This window comes from Ylistrum balloti, unplaced genomic scaffold (genome assembly GCF_031769215.1).
Source record: "Ylistrum balloti isolate Yb309-2 unplaced genomic scaffold, AGI_CSIRO_Ybal_v1 Utg371084, whole genome shotgun sequence".
NCBI classification, from domain to species: domain Eukaryota; kingdom Metazoa; phylum Mollusca; class Bivalvia; order Pectinida; family Pectinidae; genus Ylistrum; species Ylistrum balloti.
This window is the reverse complement of record NW_026782598.1, coordinates 290,955-311,404: the sequence shown is the minus strand read 5'-3', so window position 1 is coordinate 311,404 and position 20,450 is coordinate 290,955. Positions and strand designations below refer to the sequence as shown.

At 36.9% G+C, this 20,450-nt stretch overlaps 1 protein-coding gene across 2 annotated transcripts in view; it reads left to right on the top strand.

Annotated features, from left to right (window-relative positions):
- The window catches only part of LOC132560591 (helicase domino-like), a 56,233-nt gene that overhangs the window by 14,978 nt on the left and 20,805 nt on the right, over positions 1–20,450 (top strand). For both annotated transcript variants that reach the window (XM_060225252.1, XM_060225253.1), the window contains 23 exons: positions 391–537; positions 761–873; positions 1,125–1,223; positions 2,038–2,215; positions 2,584–2,720; positions 3,242–3,352; positions 4,267–4,518; positions 4,890–5,026; positions 6,868–7,054; positions 7,400–7,591; positions 8,304–8,460; positions 9,202–9,492; positions 9,926–10,069; positions 10,582–10,764; positions 11,279–11,391; positions 11,650–11,966; positions 13,299–13,501; positions 14,342–14,708; positions 16,112–16,226; positions 16,651–16,842; positions 17,453–17,635; positions 18,114–18,191; positions 18,466–18,600. In XM_060225252.1, coding sequence (XP_060081235.1) covers positions 391–537; positions 761–873; positions 1,125–1,223; positions 2,038–2,215; positions 2,584–2,720; positions 3,242–3,352; positions 4,267–4,518; positions 4,890–5,026; positions 6,868–7,054; positions 7,400–7,591; positions 8,304–8,460; positions 9,202–9,492; positions 9,926–10,069; positions 10,582–10,764; positions 11,279–11,391; positions 11,650–11,966; positions 13,299–13,501; positions 14,342–14,708; positions 16,112–16,226; positions 16,651–16,842; positions 17,453–17,635; positions 18,114–18,191; positions 18,466–18,600 — 4,031 coding nt within the window. The remainder of the gene's footprint in view (positions 1–390; positions 538–760; positions 874–1,124; positions 1,224–2,037; positions 2,216–2,583; positions 2,721–3,241; positions 3,353–4,266; positions 4,519–4,889; positions 5,027–6,867; positions 7,055–7,399; positions 7,592–8,303; positions 8,461–9,201; positions 9,493–9,925; positions 10,070–10,581; positions 10,765–11,278; positions 11,392–11,649; positions 11,967–13,298; positions 13,502–14,341; positions 14,709–16,111; positions 16,227–16,650; positions 16,843–17,452; positions 17,636–18,113; positions 18,192–18,465; positions 18,601–20,450) is intronic.

The following is a 20,450-nucleotide window of genomic DNA, read 5'->3' as shown; positions in this document are numbered from 1 at the left end:
CTTGATTCTAGGGCCAGACCATGAAATTGAGATGATTTATTTTTTACAATTTTGAATAGTGAAATAATAGTCCTTTTGATCAGATTATCTGCCCCATAAGAGACTTCTGGAATATCAACAGGAGGAATTAATTCAAATTGTTCAATATGGTAAATTAAACTGCATTTTCACCAGGTTTTGTAATGGACTTTATGGAATCTCTCAATCAGATGGATGTTTTACTGAAAGTTCCCCTAAATGAATTTGTATTATGAGATAGAACCATACTGATGTATCAAATATTTTTTAGTGGCACTCAAATTTGGTGGTTTTAAAAAGTGATATTTTGTGGGCTCCTCATTTTGTAGAGGTTAATCAGGAAATAGTGTAATGTTAATCTTTACATGGTAGGTGATATGGACATGGAAGAACTTTACAAGAAGTATGCTGGAGCGTACGACAGTGATTTTGAGCTCCCAGAAAGTGAGTCAGGAACTGAAGATGACAGCGATGATGATGACGATGAGGATGACAGCGAAGAGGAAGAGGAGTCAGAGGGTAGGTATCCAATAGTTCTAGGAAGATATGCTTCCATTTCTATTCGTTTGTGTACTCAAGGAATACAAGATATTTGAAGTAATCATTTGATAAAACTTGATCATTGCTAATAATATGGCAAGATGCCTGGTGCAATCTAGGTCATCTACTACACAAATATGAAAACTAAATAGTTGATATTAGGTAGTACTTGACAATGATGTTAACAAATATTCTTTTTAAGCCGAAGGAGAAGATGAGGATGACACAGAAGAAAATGCAGACAACAAAGAGGAGGAAGTTGGGCTGGACTTCCTTATGACTTCCGATTCTACAAGTCAGGATACACAAGGACAGGTCAGTCCTTAATCTTGACAGTCTCTTTACAAATGTATAAGTAGCATTCTAGAGCCATATATGGATATGTTGAGTTAAGTAGAAGTCTGAGACTTTGATCGGGTGGAGAAATTCAAAATTGAAGAATAGATGTGAGGAGGGATTTGCTATTTAATGTAAAATTCAAGTGGTCAATCAATATTCCTTAAGAAATTTGCTTATTTATTTTCACCTGTTTAATCTTATTTAAGTGGTTGATATTTTGTATACAGGGAGATGCTGAAGAAAAAGGGCCTGGTAAGGAGCTGGTGGACATTGCAGCACAAGCTCAGAGTTTGCAGCCAAAGGGTTACACTCTTCAGACAACAGAGGTAAGATAGTCATTTTGTCTTGAGATGTAAATTAATTTTAAAGATAAAAAGTAATGCCGAGGGTAAATTTAAAATTGTGTGACTGATTAGGTTATTTGCTCGCCCATTTGAAAGCGAGATGTACCATATTGATAGAATCTGTTTCTTCTGTATATATTTTAGGTAGATTTATCAAAGGCTGACATTCTGTTACAAATATCATTCAAGGTGAAACCAAGATTGAGATGTTACAGAATGTCAGCACTTTACTGTGGATCTTAAACTCGTACAGGTGATAGATTCGCACATCATAGTTTCAAACTTGCTTCAAAGTTTATTACTTGGTTTCATTTCAATTCTCTTGATTCGATTAGATTACTTCCCTTTGCAGTTTTGCACTAGAGAGACAGTTGCATATGGCATTTCAGTATTGACATTACTAGGTGTCCCTTAAAGGTACTAAATAGTTTGGAGGAGACGAAAAATCTAGCACTGAATAATGCCATTATTTCATTCTGATATACAAGAATTATTGCAACCACACAATTGTTTTCTTTTAATCCTTGTGTCAAGGGTCTCGTTAAATTTTAAAATGGGTTGTTGGCTTGTAGAAGGAAATAACTAGTTGTAACTCACCAGTTGTGATATTATCCACATACATTTGCTTAAAAAATCTTTGGTTCAAAGTTGATTAATCTCAAGCTGCTTTTGTGACAGGCAGCTGGTTTTAAATGAGAAATTTCCTTATTTTTGGAGCTAGATTTGAACACTTGTGATGTTTTCATTGTCATCCTTTGCACAGCTATTGAAAGTATTAATGTTGGTCTTTCCCCAGGTGAAGACGAAGGTGCCCTTCCTCATCAAACACACCCTGAGAGAGTACCAGCATGTCGGGTTAGACTGGCTGGCCACTATGTATGAGAAACGTCTTAATGGAATCCTTGCTGATGAGATGGGCCTTGGCAAAACTATTCAGACTATAGCTCTTCTGGCCCACTTAGCCTGTGATAAAGGTTGGCTCTTGTTTTATGTCCTTATGCCAATAATAGTGTTTTGGTTGTGAGGTTCTTTAAGGAAATTATAACTATGGTAGACTAGTTATTACGTATATATTGGTATATCACCAGTGAAAGATCTTTTGTTTGACCCATGTAGAGTCCACTATGGTACAATTTTTTTGTTATAGAAAAGGATTTTAGTGTCTTGTTCAGAGGTCTTTAGTTGATTTATGAGAGTCTTTATATTTTCAAAAAATGACTTAAATTTTTCACTGAAAAAGAAAAATGGACCATTTTAAAATTTTTCATTGAAAAAATATGGAAGGTTTCTTTTCTTCTTAATTTCCTTTGAGAATTGGCAGTAAGGAATCAAACTGTTGTAGGTATCTGGGGACCACACTTGATTGTTGTACCTACCAGTGTAATGCTCAACTGGGAAATGGAGATCAAGAAGTGGTGCCCGGCCTTCAAGATCCTCACCTACTATGGCAATCAGAAGGAGAGGAAGCTGAAGCGACAGGTACATCTTCATAGCTTTCATCTGATTTTCTAACGTGTCTTTGATGTAATTGGCAAAGCAAATGATGTCTACTGTATTGTGATGTCATTGACTTGTGCATGTCGGATAATGTTCAACAATGTTTCAACAAAGCCTTACTAACATGAATTTGGATACTGTGATCAAATCATTAAACTTGTTCCTCATATGTATAAGTAGTCAGGATATGCTACATACTGTATATGTTTAATAATAGTTTGGTCGCCTAATAATTATCCACCTTTTTTTTTTAAATTTCATTCTGTTCTATTAATACAGTATATTTTATAAGCTTCAAATTAGGTGTTCGAATAGAAAAGACAATTTCACCTCTTACTGCTATACATTTCATGTTGTTTTATCTTCCTTTACATTTCTACCTTCAAATCTTTGCTACAAACAGAAAATTTAGAGTTTTGTTTCTTTATCTGAGAGTTCAATATCTGACTACATGTGGAACAATATATATTGGACAAGTCTAGTTTCAATGTTTTCGATTGCAGGGTTGGACCAAAACCAATGCCTTTCATGTGTGTATTACCTCATACAAACTTGTAATCCAAGACCACCAGTCTTTCAGGAGGAAGAAGTGGAAGTACTTCATTCTGGACGAGGTGGGAGCTCCTGTCTTGCATAACTTCAGTGTCAAATCATATTACTGAAATGTTCTCTCTTTAAGGTATTTGGTCTAACTTTAAAGTAATTCTACTCAAAGTTGATGAGATAAATGATAGCCCACACGTCTCCTGTGGCACTGTGGATTGAGTAAGTCTCGCACACTAAAATCTGACTTTCGTGTCGGACACAGAAGTCTGTGTCTTATTGTAAAATCAGAGACACTGAGGGATTTATTTTACTAGCTGAAAAGTTCATGGATTTTCATCAATGTTATGATAACAACAAAAGCAAAAGAATGCACACCATTTGTGTTTTTATGATTCCATCAAACTTGGTTGAGGATATTTCAAATGGGCTCATTTACATCCAGTTAAACTGAGCTGGTCAGCTAATGTAAGAGAAACTATCAAGTGCTACAAGGATAACAAGCATGGGTGATAGTTTGGGATGTTTTTAGAATGGGTTGTGGATATTAAATTTGACCAACATTTATTTTGTCATTCAATCATTTCAAAATTAATTTGAAAAAAAAAGTGTTGCCTGGTAAACTGTTCTTTTACATCCATTAAGAAATACATCGGGTGTATGGAACGATGTCTGGCATGATGAATGTGACCTACATATTGTGCTTCAGTGACTTAGGTAAAAGTATGGTAAAGGAGAATGATCTTGAGTAATGCAGTCTATATCTGGTGCCATTGCTCAGTTATTGTTAGATCTTTAAAGCATGCAACAATTTGTGTTGTGGCTTGTCTGAATATAGTTCCTCTAGCAGGGCATATCAATACAGTGACTTCCTTTTTTACATTGTTGATTTGTGTTTCTGTGTTTCTTACCTTTCCAGAAAACATTCTATGACCTTCTTAGAAACAAAATATTTCAATTTGTTGGGGTTCTCTTGTTTTTTAAGGCCCAGAACATCAAAAATTTCAAGTCCCAACGTTGGCAAACATTGCTGAATTTCTCCAGCCAACGACGTCTGTTACTAACTGGGACACCTCTTCAGAACAATCTGATGGAGCTCTGGTCCCTAATGCACTTCCTTATGCCAAATGTGTTCCAGTCGCATCGCGAGTTCAAGGAGTGGTTTGCCAACCCCCTCACTGGTATGATTGAGGGAAGCCACGAGTACAACGAAAGCCTTATCAAACGTTTGCACAAGGTGAATTAAAAGATGACATTTTGGTTTCCCTTGCATTGCAATGTGATTGTCTAAAATATTACAAAAAAAACCCCACCTGTTTTCAGGTTAAATGTTAGTTTTTTTACAATAAGATACAATATATCTGATATGTTGTTTTGTTTTTTTTTAAAAAGCTTAGAAAAAAATGGCTGGCCTGCCTGTCTACCAATATATTTCCACAGCTATTAATGAACTTGCATTTTTATTTGCATTCATTGCCTGCTAACACCTGAGATTTTAGGAAAAAATACATATAAGCAGGGACATTATGTGTTGTTGACAAATGTGGATAATAAATATGTTCATTTCAATTCTCCAATAAATAACAGAATTGCTGTATTTTGTTTTAGGTCCTGCGACCGTTTTTGTTGCGAAGGTTAAAAGCAGATGTAGAAAAACAGATGCCAAAGAAATATGAACATGTGGTTATGTGTCAGCTTTCCAAACGTCAACGGTTCTTGTATGACGACTTCATGTCACAGGGCAAGTAGGTACCCATTACAGTTATGCTTAACCTTTTGGCTGATTTCAGTCTTAACCAGAATTTTAGCCTAATGCATACTCTAATTTTTTGCCTTAACCATTTTATTTACTCTTAAATGGATAAAGATATAGATCATCATGTAATGTAACATTTCACATTATTGATTTCTGCGTATCAAATTTCCAAGATATAACATACTAGTAAATACTTTTGACATAGAAGTTGGAGCATCAACATCTGGATTCCATGCTTTTTATTGTAGGTTAAATGTTTTGGCTAGCTAGACTAGCTATCATCAGAACAATGGTTATAAGTATCACATGATACAGACAATTAAAATTAATGTCACAGTAGAGCCAAAATTTTCACCTTTAAAAGCTATAGAAATATTTATAGTTCTGATGACGTTCACCTATAATAAAACCACGGAATCCAGATATTGATGCTCCATCTTCTATGTCTCTTGTGTTGACCTGTTTTTTAATGGGGCTCTATTGAATATTGTGGGGTATCCATCTTTGATTCCTGCAACAACCGATCTATGACCAAAAACAATCAGGACGTTGGTTCTCGCTTACTGCATTAGGAGCCTATATTATTCATACTTATACATAGTGAATAAAACACTTTATTGCTTGAGATACTACCTGAGATAGTCGTCATATTGTTTGTCTGTAGTGACGTTGGGCATTCGAGACATAGAGTCACCAAGTCAGTTGTCTGTAGTGACTTCGGTGCTAATGTAACTCGGAGATAAAAGCAGCATTTTGCCCTGGTCACTCTTCATAGACTGATCAGTTTCCTATTGGCTGGCAACATGATATAGGATCTTTAATGACTTTCAATTGGAGTCCATTTGTGTCCGGAAAGGCTTTAGAGACATTTTTCATCGCTTGATGCACAGAATTTCATGATCAATCCTCCTTGTTAAATGAAACATGGATAAAATTTCTGATTCCCTCATCTTGACGCTGGACAAAAATTGTAAGACCTTTATACGTTGATAGTATTTGACATATATCTATTGAGATGATAATTTTGAAAACAAGAATTTGGCATCAAAATATTTTGAATATAACTACATTGACATTAAGAAAAAATTATTCATGAATTCTAATGTGTGCAATGATTAATGATCATGAACAACCTTATTGACATGCCAAACTTTCACCAACATTTCGTCTAACTACAAGACAAAGGAAACATTGGCCAGTGGTCTGCGTTAGGAGTCTATATTATTTATACTTATACATAGTGAATAAAATGCTTTTTTGCTTGAGATACTACCTTAAACAGTTGCCATATTGTTTGTCTGTAGTGACATTGGGCACCCGAGACATAGAGTCACCAAGTCACTTGTCTGTAGTGACTTTGGTGCTAATGTAACTCGGAGATAAAAGCAGCATTTTGCCCTGGTCACTCTTCATAGACTGATCAGTTTCCTATTGGCTGGCAACATGGTATAGGATCTTGAATGAGTGAGAATGTGCGGGAAGGCTTTAGAGACATTTTTTATCGCTTGGTGCACAGAATTTCATTATCAATCTTCCTTGTTAGATGAAATATGGATAAAATTTCAGATTCCCTCATCTTGACGCTGGACAAAAATTGCGTGACCTATATGCATTGGTTGTATTTGACAATTTTTTTTTCAACTGTAGATAGTAACATATATCTATTGAGATGATGATTGTGAAATAAGAATTTCCCATCAAAATATTTTTAATATAACTGCATAAGAAAAATTATTCATGAATTCTAATGTGTGGAAGTTTAAATGATCTATGATTATAAACAACATTATTGACGTGCCAGACTTTCACCATCATTTCATCTAATCACAGGACAAAGGAAACATTAGCCAGTGGTCACTTCATGAGTGTCATCAACATTCTGATGCAACTTCGTAAGGTCTGCAACCACCCCAGTCTATTTGATGAGCGGCCAATTGTTTCACCATTCCAAACTGAAGGCATCACATTCCATACATCTTCTGCTGTTCTGAAAATGTTGGAGTATGACCCCTTCACAGTAAGAACAAATAATAGTTTTCTGTTTCTCATCTGGAAAAAAAATTAAAGATTGGGAATTTCATTTTTTTTTAATGCAGATTAGGATTTGATTTTATGTACTTTATCTGTGTGTCAAATAATAACTTAAAACATGTTTGATGGGCAAAATAGCATTAATAGGAGATCAGAAAGTTACGAGAATTAACTATCTGTATAGGTAAAGAATTTAATAGGAAGACTTAAATCTTTAATTATTTAATTTAATTAATTTCCTTTTCATTATTGATTATTTGATTATTCCTTTCTTCTGATTGGTTTATGGATTCTGTGTTCTTCAATTAATTTGCTGGTCTTCGTACTATAGGATGTTGATCTGTTGCGGTATCCGGGACTAGCAGACATGGAACAAGATTTGCCTGCATTTGTGGCACACAGAGTGAAGCGGCTCCAGACATCTCAACAACTGATAGAGGAGATTGATGAGCAGCCAGATCCCCCTCCTCGACTAAAACCTGGCAAACTGAAACCAGTCAACTTTAGAAGTATATCTCCCGTGGTAGGTATCCTAAATTGAAACAAATTGGCTTCTATTAATGAGAAATTACTGAATGTATGATGGCCGTTATATGAGTTGTAATTGTTTTGTTGGGTCAAATAGGATTATTAATTAGGAGATGTATATTTGATGACCTATTTTTTTATTAAATTTCTGAAGTTCCATTCATACCTTTGCATTTTTAAAATTTTCATTTCCTTATAACTTAAAAGGTCAAAAGTATCTGACATCTGAAGTTGACATTTTTCATGGTTTGACATTGTCTAAGAAAAAAAAAAGAAAAAAACAAGTCTGGCCACAAATTGGGAGAGAAATATCTTGTGATGGAGATGATTTCAAGTTTGATATTGGTTTTCCTGTGTCATTTTCATTTGCTTGTAGTAATATTGGAGATTTCAGTTGATTGATGTCTCTTTTTAATGCATTACTCATTGAAATCAAAATGTTAAACTTTATAATGTAAAGTAAGGTTGGGGCATTGTCACCAATTCATTTATCTGTCATGGTACTGGTGCAAATGTAGCTCAGATATGAATGCAGACTTTTGCCCTGATCATTCGCTTAATGGATTGATCAGTTTTCTAACTTATCTATTTGAAAGTTGACTTATCTGTGGCTACTAGTTTTCATGTATAAATAGTCCTAGCTTTACAAGATGAAGTAATCTCTTTCCTATTTAAAAAGTGGTGATTTTAGCATGAAATGTTTGCAGTCGAGGAGTGTTTCACCGCTAACAAACCAGACCCCTGCCACAACTGTCACAGAGAAAACCAAAACAGCAGCGTCTGTCACTACATCTACTGCCGTTACGACTGCTGGGGTGGGAACCACCATCACTTCCACCACATCAACCACACTCACTGCTGCAGGTAACTAAATGTTTTCATCTTACTGACATTTACATGAACTACAATTATCCTTTTTGGTTTGTTGGCCAAATCAAACCACTTTCCTCTAAATGTATATCATTTGTATGTTGAATGTAGAATAGGTCACCCAGATGAAGTGGGTTTTCCAGCTTAGTGACTAATGAGTCTATGTAAACATCAATTAACATTTGTAATGATAAATTCTACTGTGGAAAGTAGAAAGCCTAGACTGATTTTATTTCCAATTTCTCAATAAATTTGTTCACCTCAAATTTATTCACTATCCACGACTTTTCCTGTTTGTTGAGACAAATGATAGCCTACATGTCTTCTGTGACACTGTAGATTGAGTAAGTCTCGCACAATAAAATCTGACTTTTGGCATCAGACATGGTAAACTGTGTCTTAAGGTCGAAGGTCAGAAACACAACATAGATAGAATTTAGTTGACATTGGTTTTACAAGTGTATTTCCTTCATTTTGTACGCTTGGACACCAAGACATATTTCTTTGTCATAGATTCTTGGTCAGGCTAGAATGTATTTCAATACTATCTACCATTGAGGGGAACTCCTTGTTGCATCAAATGAAGGAATTTATGTGCAATAAATTGCATGTTCTTGCACCCAATGTGCAAAGAATTTATATCAAGAGATCCTTATGAAATTTGATGAGACATCAGTTACTACTTTTATCAAAGTTGATGTTTGTGATGTTAATTGATTTCTCTTTTACTGAAAGTTATACCAAGGACACAGTCTTCAATAACCATGACAACCAGCAGTGTGGCACAGCCTCTCACTTCTGTTGTGGCATCCAGCACCAGTGTAACCAGCACCTTGTCTGTCATCAACACTACTGGTAGTGTCATCACCCCACAGGCCAAGATAGGACCCATCACCACCACAACAGTCAGTCTGCCATCCTCCTCAAGTCAGGTGACCACCTCTCAACCAATCACAGTACAGATACAGCAGACGGATCAAGGTGCTCGGCTTATGATACCTGCAGGCCAACTGTCACAACTACCTGGTGAGTTCTGTTGAAGTATTTTCTTTTGCAATAGATAATATTTTTGCAGTTTCGCTTAATGCTGAAAGGGAGATTAATTTGATTTTTTTGTTTGTTTTTTTTTTTATTCTTGGTAATCCCATGTCCTATGTTAGTATTATGCAGAAAGAAATTAACTTAAGTACAACGCCGAGACATAGAGTCACCTGGTCACTCCCATATGGTGTCGTTGGTGCTAATGTAACTCGGAGATAGACTGCAGCTCTATGCGCCGGTGCTCTTTTGTAGAGTGATCGGTCACCAAATTGCTGGCAACACAAAAGTTATTTACCTTAGTTTGCTAAATGAATGCTTAAAGATGCTGTAAAAAATTGATCTGTTTATTAATTATTCTCAGTATATGAAGATTTGGCTTAATGTGTTACTATATAGAAAATATTTATATTATTTACAGCTGGTTTCATCCAGATTGTTCAGACTTCCATGGGTCAACAGATTATTGCATCATCAGTTGCAACTTCAGCTCAGCAGCGTGTGGGATCACCATCAATCACAGCTAGTAGTGTCAGTCGTGCCACCACAACAAGCAGTACAATAGGTTAGTATGTAGTTCTTAACAACTGTAAGATGTAATTGAATTCATTATTTATCATAAACTGTAATTAATTCTAAACTTGTAAGGAAAAGTGTGTCTGCTGCTAATTTATTTAAAATTGTCAAAATGTATATCCAAGGAGTAAGTGCTTAAGATTTCAGGCTGGAAAATCAACCATTCTTCTGATTAGTGCAGTTTGGTCTTTGCAACCAGCCTAGATTACCACCAAACAATACACACTAATTTTGCAGGCTATTATGATTGGTCTGTAAAACTAATACTTGGTAACAGAAAAATTTCTACATTTATCAATGTAAACTGTACAAAAACTTATTTAGGTTTTCTTGGAAATTTCTAAAACACTTTCAGGTAAATTACTTTCTTTGTTGATTGAAATGACTAGTACTCACGAATATTGTTTATATGAGTGATTATTTATACACATTTTTAGAAAATTATTTTTTTGTCCTAACTAAAAGCTGACATTTTAGCATTATCTGTTTGGCTTTTAACAGTAAACGGTTTGCCTGCAATCACCACAGTTGCAGCTTCCTCTGCCAGTACCACGCTAACAACAGTGACTACCCAAGTCAAACCGGCTGTGTCTGTGCAGCTTCCACTGACTACCACTACTACCACTCTTAAACCTGTCATGAAGGTCTCCCCCATGGTAACTGCTTCAACCTCCACCACAAATGGTAAATATACAATTATAAATCGGACAATAAGTCCATTCCTGGTATTGTATAATTGTTGTGTAATAGGCCAAACTCATCATTAATGAATAGGCCCCCTATTGAAGAATAAATAAAGGTATATCTTGGTGTTTTTATATCTTTCCCTTCAGATTGTCTGATCTTTTATAGATCTCATATCCTTTTCTTCCATTTTAATCTTCTGTTTAACTTGATATTCACTCAAATTCTGAAGATGAAGAAACCAGTTTCCTGCAAGTTGTTAGAATTGATGAAATCATTTGATCAAGCTATTGGTATCAAACATATGATAATACTCCTGAAATAATACCATAAAAAGTTAATGATATACAACAACTGATATTGAACTGCTGCCCTTCACTGTAGGCTGCAGCGCTTCCTACAGTGTTTGTCATTGGCTCCCTATTGTTTGGTAGGGCCATTGATGACTTGTTCAGGTTCTATTGATCTTTGTGGTTTGTGTTGCGACTGCTGAATTGCCTGTGTTAACTTGTAGTGGTAAAAGCCAGTATATCAACGACAGTATCCGAGACCAAACCTACCACGGGTCTTTCTACTCGATTTACTGTACAGAAAACCAAACGCCGCGTCAAGACAGAGCTTCTCCTGGTAAGTTCAGATTGTGATGAATTATGATTATGGAAAAATAAGTTTTCAATAATCAATTTTCTACTCTGAATTGAATGACATTCTGATATCTGTATGATTTTTTTGTAATAAACAAAGTTTTTGTAAATAAATATGGTCCAACCTTTGGCTTCACATCAATGTTTTCAACTTAAGCAAATTTTCAACATATCGCTTCACAGATAAGGCAAGGCAGCATCATTGATTATCATGATCTAAAAAAAACACATTTCATTTCAGGACACATTATGTGACAGGAGGGAGTGTCGACAACGGGATAAGCTGGGGTACATTGCTCGTACAAACAAGTTACATTGTGAACGTAAGCCTGTTTATGGACAGGACTTGCGTTGTACTGTGAACGTTATGAGCGACACATGCAAGACTCGCGTGCGTGATAACACGTGGTGCTCCCAAGGGCATGTGCACTGTACAAACATTAACTCTTGGAGCAATCCTCATCGCCCAGAAATCTTCTGGAATCAAACCAAAGTGCTTTCAAATCTGGTCCATACTCCTTTACAATACCTACACCAACTAGAAGACATTTTATCTAGGTATGCCTTATGAATTAGCTGCTTTCTGTGGATTATAAATTCTGCCTTGGTGCAAATACAAGTTTCTTCAACTCTAAAGTATGGCAGAGTCAAGAGCTGTTTTTTGGTGCTAATGTAGCAAGTCTGTGCAGCTATTGTGTTACATAGTCAGTGCTTTGAAGTCCTGTACAAATTGCAAGAATCACCTCTTAAATTACTCTAAAGGAAGTTGTAATTTTTAACAACATTTTCATTGTAAATATTTTGATAATTTGCTGATGTCTTGGACTTTGGATATCTAAAAAAAATTATTGAGGATGTAGAAAGAATTGTTGAGGGTGTAGATATTGAATGAATGATACCAAGGGCTCAACATTAGCTTTTTTTCCTCACTCCTTCCGTGCTTAAACCAAACTTTGTCAAGTCTGTTGTCTGACAGCCTCCATCTTAAATTATGTAGTTGTCAACATTATTCAGTTTCACTAAAATGCTTTGAGTAACTGCAATTGAAAACAAACTAAGATACAGATTATGTTTGGAACACTTTTACTTAATCCTGGGAAATCAACATCAGATAACTTGTTTCTTTATAAGGTTAATTTACATTGTAGCCAAAGAGGACATTGATTTAAAAAAATAAATGACTATAGCGATCGAGACTTCAGAATTTGAATGATATAGTTTTATTTATTTGACACTTTTAAAACCTTTTCAACAACTTGTAACTGCTAAAACTTGCTTGTCCAGTTGGACAAGTGCATGTCATGACTGACTTGTCTGTTATATACAAGTCAGACAAGAAAAGAAAGCAGTAACTACTTCAAGGCTAAATTATCGATAGTCGTGTATGAAAATCCGAGACCAATGAAGTTCATAGATAAATTATTGCAAAGTATTTGAGCAGCAGTAATCAGATTGCTCATGTTTTAATGAATAATAAAGCTCAATTAATTGCTCTTTGACCCATGTCTTTAAATTGTGATCATTTAGAAACCAGATAACTGCATTCTCTGTTATAAAATCTTACTCTTTAAAATAAGGTAATTACAGAAATATTAGTATCTCTGTGGCTCCCAAGTTTTTGTTCACCTGACGTCATATAACTTACCAGCGTGAACATGTTATACATGTTACATATATATTTTGATTTACAAAAGACACAGGAGAATGAGAATCTTATAGATTAGCTGCAAGTTTGAAAACACAATGATTTTTCAGGTATTTTTTGGTCAGAAATCAGAATATTTGTACAAATTTCAAATTTTAAGAAGTAAATTTGAGACATAACATTGAATTTTTTTTAGTTTCCTCGGGTGCCTATCCTTTATATGATCCTTAACATTTTTATTACAGGTACGTGTTTGTTACTCCACCTGTTGTATCACCTTGCATCAAAATGCATGTGTCTCATCCTCCATCCTCCACTGTGATGAGTGAGCGATGGCGGGACTTTATCCTTCATAAAGAAGTATCGCCCAAGGCGAGTTGTCTACACAAAATTTCTACCAACAGAATGGTGCAGTTCCCTGAACTTCGACTTATACAGTATGACTGTGGTAAGTGATAATGTGGGAGATGGAGTTGACCAACAAGGTTTAAGAGGATTCATTGATCTTGATTACTGGAGTCTAGGTTTGTTAATATGAATGACTTTGACCCACTTTCATGGTTACAGAGGTCAAATGTGTTGAAATATTCAAACAACTTATTCTCAATTACTGAAAGGTCCATGGTGCTGATATTGGGCCAGTAGCATGCTGGGATGAAAGACTACCAATTTTTTGCTTATTATTGACCTTGACCATTTTTTAAGGTGACATGTCAAATATGTCAAAATTTTTTAATCAATTTTCTTCTCCATTACCTAAAAGCATTAGATGCAGATATTAGGTCTGTGGTATGCTGGATGAGGGGTTACCAATTGTATTCATGTGATAGACATTTTCTCTTTTTTAAATGTCACACGGGGTCAAATGTGTAAAAATCTTCAAACGACTTCTCAATAACAATAAGGTCCCAGCTGTTGGTTCTTTAATATAAGTAGATGAAGGGCTCAAATTAGTTCAAAGAATTGACTTTGACCGATATCAAGATCTCTTGAGATCTTATTTTAGGCCTATTAGGCCTCTTTCATATATAGGTCTTTATAGTCCAATGACCATTATGGCCTTTGAGCCTCTTGCAATAATTAACATGTTAAATGTGAGTGGTTACTTGCTCAACAGGATTTGTTTTGTGCATTGAAGATATTGAGATTACATAGTATGTTTAAGGAAAAATTCTTAAATTTGCTGTTTTCTTGTACTAAGATGTGGTGAGAGATTTGCTGATAAAAAAAATCACTCAAGAAATCTGCTTAGTCCTTCCAAATTTGTAAAACTGGTTGTGTTTTGTAGGTAAACTTCAGACATTAGATCTCCTGTTGCGACGGCTGAAGTCAGAGGATCACCGTGTTCTAATTTTCACACAAATGACGAAGATGTTGAACATTCTGGAGTCCTTTCTCAGTTACCATGGTCATCGCTACCTCCGACTGGATGGAACAACACGTGTTGAGCAGAGACAATTTCTAATGGACCGGTTTAATGCTGACCGGCGTATTTTCTGTTTCATTTTGTCCACACGATCAGGTGGAATTGGTGTGAACCTGACAGGCGCTGACACTGTGATATTTTATGACAGCGACTGGAATCCAACCATGGATGCTCAGGCTCAGGACCGATGCCATCGCATTGGACAGACACGTGATGTCCACATTTACAGGTTAGTTAAAAATATCCAGGATTATGAAATATTCTCCATATTACCAGTGACCATTATAGAGCGTACATTGAGATATTGTATACATGCAGTGTTGTCTTAAATCGCTCCCAAAAGTCTATATTTCTTAAGGTTGTCTGGGCCTATTTACAATATTTAAAGCTTGGCTGGAAACTTCGAGTACATCAAAAGGAATTTTGAATGAAATTTTTCTCAATCTTATGTTAGTCAATGAAAGTGGCATACATTATCAGTATGGTTATAAATTATTCACTGATCTAGTTTATTGTGCATACTCAATAAGCAAAGAAAAAATGATTTGTTTAACAAATCTTCAGTATATTATGTAGAAATGTTTGTTATAGCCGGGCTGAGAGATATCACCCATACTTCTTTCGTGTAGTCTGGACTTAAAATCAGCCTAGATCAAAGCCAATGTACGAACCATGCAATTCTTTAATAATTGTATGGCCCCAAAAATTTGGTTACAAATACATCTTTTGAATGTATTTCTTCTCTCCAATTGTCAATTGTTTCATAACCTTATGGATCCTCTTTCAAGAATATATTGTATTATTTTACATGTATGTACATTGCCAGCTGAATGACTTCAGCTGAAATTCAGATTGTTATAGAACATTACAGACAGTTTATGTAGAATTGACACTTTGGTTTATTACTTTTAATCTGGCATGTAGAAATATATATTTCTTTTTATGGCCACTTCTGTCAACATATTGGAACATAGAAGACATATAACCATGACATCAATGGTTGAAAAAACATAGAGAGAATCCAAGACATTTTAAGACTCAATTAATCACAAGTGAATATTCAGGTTTTGTTAACCATTGAAAAATATAAGACATTCATATATGCCTACAGTCCCTACATGTTGCTATCACAGTTCGACAAAGAGAAACTGAGACCTAGACAAATTTCTGTAGAGTAACCGTGACCTTGACAAATTTCTATAAAGAGTAATTGAGACCTAGACAAATTTCTGTAAAGCGTTACTGAGACCTTCACCTTGAAACGTTGTTACCCTTGACACATGTAATATATCATTGACTTAGAGATTCACTATACTTTATGTGAAGTAGAAAGAGTGGACTCACTTTCTAAACTGTTTTTTTATTTGTGATGGCTGTAGATCCACTGAGCTACTGTATGTAGTTCAGTTCTACATTCAGCCAAAAATTAATACCTGTGTACTTGACGATACAGTTTCCCTGTAACTGAATTGCCTAGGTATACAGGTTACACAATATCTGCTGGATTCTGTTCAGTTGAATCAATAATGCCTCATAAAAATTCTTTTTCACTTTTCGTTTATGATCTTATTCTGACCTAGTTTAGACTGCTTCACTGCTGACCAGTAAGCTGAAAAAAACTTCTGTTTTTAGACTGATTAGTAAAAAGACAGTAGAGGAAAACATTCTGAAGAAAGCCAACCAGAAACGCATGCTTGGGGATATGGCTATTGAAGGAGGCAACTTTACCACTGCTTTCTTCAAGGAGGTAAGGAGTCCTTCAGCATTTTAAAAGAAATGAATGAACAGGCAGACCTAATGATGTAATGATACATCAATTAGCAAAAGTGTTAATGGAATAATATCCAGAAATTTTTTATTTTCTGATTTTTTTTTTCCTGATCCAGTTTTAACAAGGCACTGATTTCTGAAAAGTAATAGGGCTGCCTGTAACATTTATTAGCCTGTTTTAATATCTAATATTGTTGACAGCTTTGTACAACTTGGTTTGTTTTAGCAAACTTATCTCTAGTGAAAAGCATTGCAATTGCAGTGCAGTTTAGCTTCACATGATGAGATACACATGGTGATACTTGCAGCAAATTCTCTCCTTAAGTGTGATTGCAATGTTCTGACTTTCCCCACCCTGCTGTGTATGGTATGTAGGTGATATGTTAAATTGTTTATTGCAGAACACCATCCAGGAGCTGTTTTCAGAGCCATCAGGACTGGATTCTCTGGTGGAACCCAAAGTGACAGAAATACAGACAACAAAATCTCTAGGGGGTGGGGATGAGGTCAAGGACACAAAATCCTTTGGGAGTGGAGATCAGAAGCAGGCAGGGGTACCTTCAGACAAGAACATTGTAGCTCAATTTGAACAGGTATATTGAAAACAGTGGCTCACGTTATACTGAACTCTTCATTTTCAGCTGTCATAAAGGCTAGAGTCAAATATTTGAGACCTTTTTAGGATGGGTTGTTTCAGCTTGTGGCTTGAAGATATCACCTGTCTCGCCATGTGTTATTTGGTCTTCAGAACTGGCCTAGATTATCAATAATGTGCTAACCATAGTTGCTTTCTATCTCTTCAGTCAAAACTTCTTGGTAACTGCAAAGGTCCTCTTTATTCCAAACCAATAATGTTGTAATTATTATTAATTAATCTTTTTTTTTTTTTTCATTTTCTTTGGAAATGCATTCATTAAGCAGTGCTAAATAAATAATCAGCTACTTTCGTGGTTTAAATGCCTTTGCTAATTTATTTCAAAACAGCAGTAGAGACGAATTGACTTTCTTAGTAAATTAGAGAAACAAATGTTACAGGATCCAAAAAAAAAAAAAAAAACGTTTCAGAATCAAGTGAAGTATTTTTGAAATACATGGTCATTGTATCTTATATTAACCCAGTGCAACTTCATAGTTGCTTATGGTGTGGTGTGACAGTTGATTGATATTGTGGTTCATGGATCACACTGGATGGTTGTTTTATAGGCACTGGGAAAGGCTGAAGATGAGACTGATGTAGTAGCTGCCAATCTAGTGAAAGCAGAACAGAAAGCAGAACTTGCTGAGTTTGATGAGAACATTCCATGGGATGAGAGAGAGGCAGAGAAACGGAAAGAAGAAGAAGAGATGTCCAAGGCAGAACAAGAATTAGCTATGTTGGACAAAGAGGCAAGTCAAAATAATGGGTAGAAGTGGGAAATATGCCTATAAGTGCTAGATCTGGAGAACAAAAGGAAGTTGTTCACCACTGGAACAGCAAGTTCAGTTTTTCATAATTAAAGATGTTAAGTGTGTCTATATGAATGCAGTTTTGACCTGCAATGATATAACCCTGAGCTCACAACTCTTGATGAAATCTAACATGATCACCAAGAGAATACAATCCAGGGGAGATAAATTCCTACTTAAAACACTTTAATTGCTGACAGCGCAATTAAAACTTCCTGTCGTTGGATACAAACAACAATATCAGTTCACATTATGTAGTATGTGCTATTAAGATTTTTTGTAAAAACCTTTAAATTAACCGAGAGTATAAGTCTGAAAAAGATCATGCTGGAAATATGTAAATTGTTTTCAGACTGGAGAAAATCAAAAGCAGGGAAGTCAATTCCTATTTGATATACATTGTGGTTTTGTTTTGTAGCTTACTCCCATTGAGAGGTTTGCAGTCACGTTTATGGAGAATGAAATGAAACCAGATGATGACCTTGAGATATCTGTGGTAAGATCTGCTTTAGCAATAGTATTTCTCGTTACTGGCAGTGTTTAAAATAAAAAATTAACTACGACAATTTATGTTTTCCTGACATCTAATTTAATGTTGACCAGGGTATAACAAAAACCAAGTAAATGACAGTAGTCATTTCAGAATTGAAATAAGGATTGCTTGCAATACTCCGTCTTGATAAATCTTCACCAGGATTTGAAAAGTGACCTTCAGTGGATTTTAAAATTATTACTACTTTAGGCTTGTATTTGTTGATTTGTTTGAACAGGAGGAGATTGCCAACTCTAAGAAGGACTGGGAGCTAGCACGACTAAAGGCATTAAAAGAAGATGAGGAACGCCGCCTTGAACTGGAAGAGGATGAAATGCTGTACACATACCTTCGTGATGACTCGTACAACCAGGTGAAGAAACGCTCCAACAAGCAAACCAAGAAGGCCCGTGGCAATCTCACTAGTCCTGCGCGCCAGACAGCTGGACGCAGGCCTGGTACCAGGGGGCGTGGTAAAGGTGTACGAGGCCAGCATGCGTCATTGAATGAAGAGAGAGTGGTAGGGGAGGAAGGAGATCCTGGGGAGGGGGATATTGTGGTTGATGATGAATCTAGTAGTGAACCTTTGATAGATAGACTGAAGGCAGCAAGGAGTGCCATGAGAAATCTGGCTGCCAAACTCACTGTCCCTACTACACCTAAGAAAAAATCACCAGTGAAAACTATCATCCTTACAGAAGATAAGGAGTCGCCTAAACAAGTTCCTGTACCTAAGAAAGTGACAGCTCGCCAAACTAAGTCCGCATTACAGAAACAACTCAAGGGCACTAAAGTACCACTTAAGGTCCCCACTCTAACCCCACCCAAGGTGTCAACTCCTTCAATCCCAACATCGGGTACACCTCCCAAGGCTGAAAAGAAGTCAGCAGGTCTGACAGTACAGCGTCTGGTTGCTAAACAGGCATTGCAACAGCACCTGTCAAATGTGTCCTTGGGCAATGCCGTATCCCAGGGCTGCTCAGAGTACACCTCTCCTCCCACTAAGCTCCCAGGATTGACCTCACAGCCCCAGCTGCTCACTCCATCACAACTTCAGCATCTCAAACAAATAATATCCAAAGCCCATCACAATATCAAGCAAACTCCTGTCTCTGTGAAGGGGTCGGTCTCCCAAGGAGTGCAGGGCTCACCTGAGCAACCAACTTTCACCTCCCTTCCCCAGCAGGCCATGTTGCAGGTGAGCCAGCCCCGCCCATACCAGATAGTGGCACCCCAGGGGCAGGTACACCAGACTATACGACATGTCCTTCCACAGGGAATTACTGCCCAACCCATACAACATGTTGTTAAACAAATGCAAGCTCTGCCTCGGGGCCAGTTGCTGTCCCAAGGTCTAGGCCAGCCTCAACTCCAGCTGGTATCTCAGACTTCTGGATCACCTGGCACCCAGGCTATACACTTGGTTGCTCAGAACCCCCAGTTGGGAGGTCAGGGAGTACAACTAGTCACTCAGGGGACCCAGGCACTACCAGTTGTGTCCCAAACCCAGCAGATTTTAACACAGTCCCCAGGGGTACAGCAGGTGATTGGTGCCCAAGGGAGTGGGGCCCAGCCTACCATCTCATTTATCAAGGTGAGTGGTAACTCAACTGTTACCCAACAGCCTGTTTTGCAGTACTGTGTGAACCCAGTTGGTGGCCAAGGGGTGCGTCTGCAGGCAGCCAATCCCCAGATTCAGGGAGCAAATCCTCAGCAGCAAGGACTGGTTTTCTTGCAATTGGCTGGAGGAAAGGCCATTCCAATGTCTGTGAGTGGATCTCCTATAGCTATGCCTATGGCAAGGATGATTGGCAACAAAATAATTCCAAGTAACACAATTCCATCTCAGAGAATGCGTCAAGTTGTACCCACCACTGTTATAGGTCAAGCCCAACAAATCCCAGTTGTCCAAAATCAAAATACACCAATCTCCACTCCTCGACTGTCCATGCCAATGTCTCGGTTCCAGTCCCCTAATCATGTGGCAAGAACTGCAAAAATTAGCAGTAAAGTGCCCAGTGTTCCCATGGCTTCAACAGCACAGACAGAGCAGGTAGCAGCGCCCCCAGTAGCTCTACTAGGGGCTAAACGATTACCAAACACAGCTACCACTGCCAGCTTGTCTGTTCCCCAACCCTGGTCCAACCCCAACCTTGTTATCCGCACTAGGCGGGCAGTCATGCAGGACCATACACCTAATACGAAGGTTGGTGCAGAGGTTGG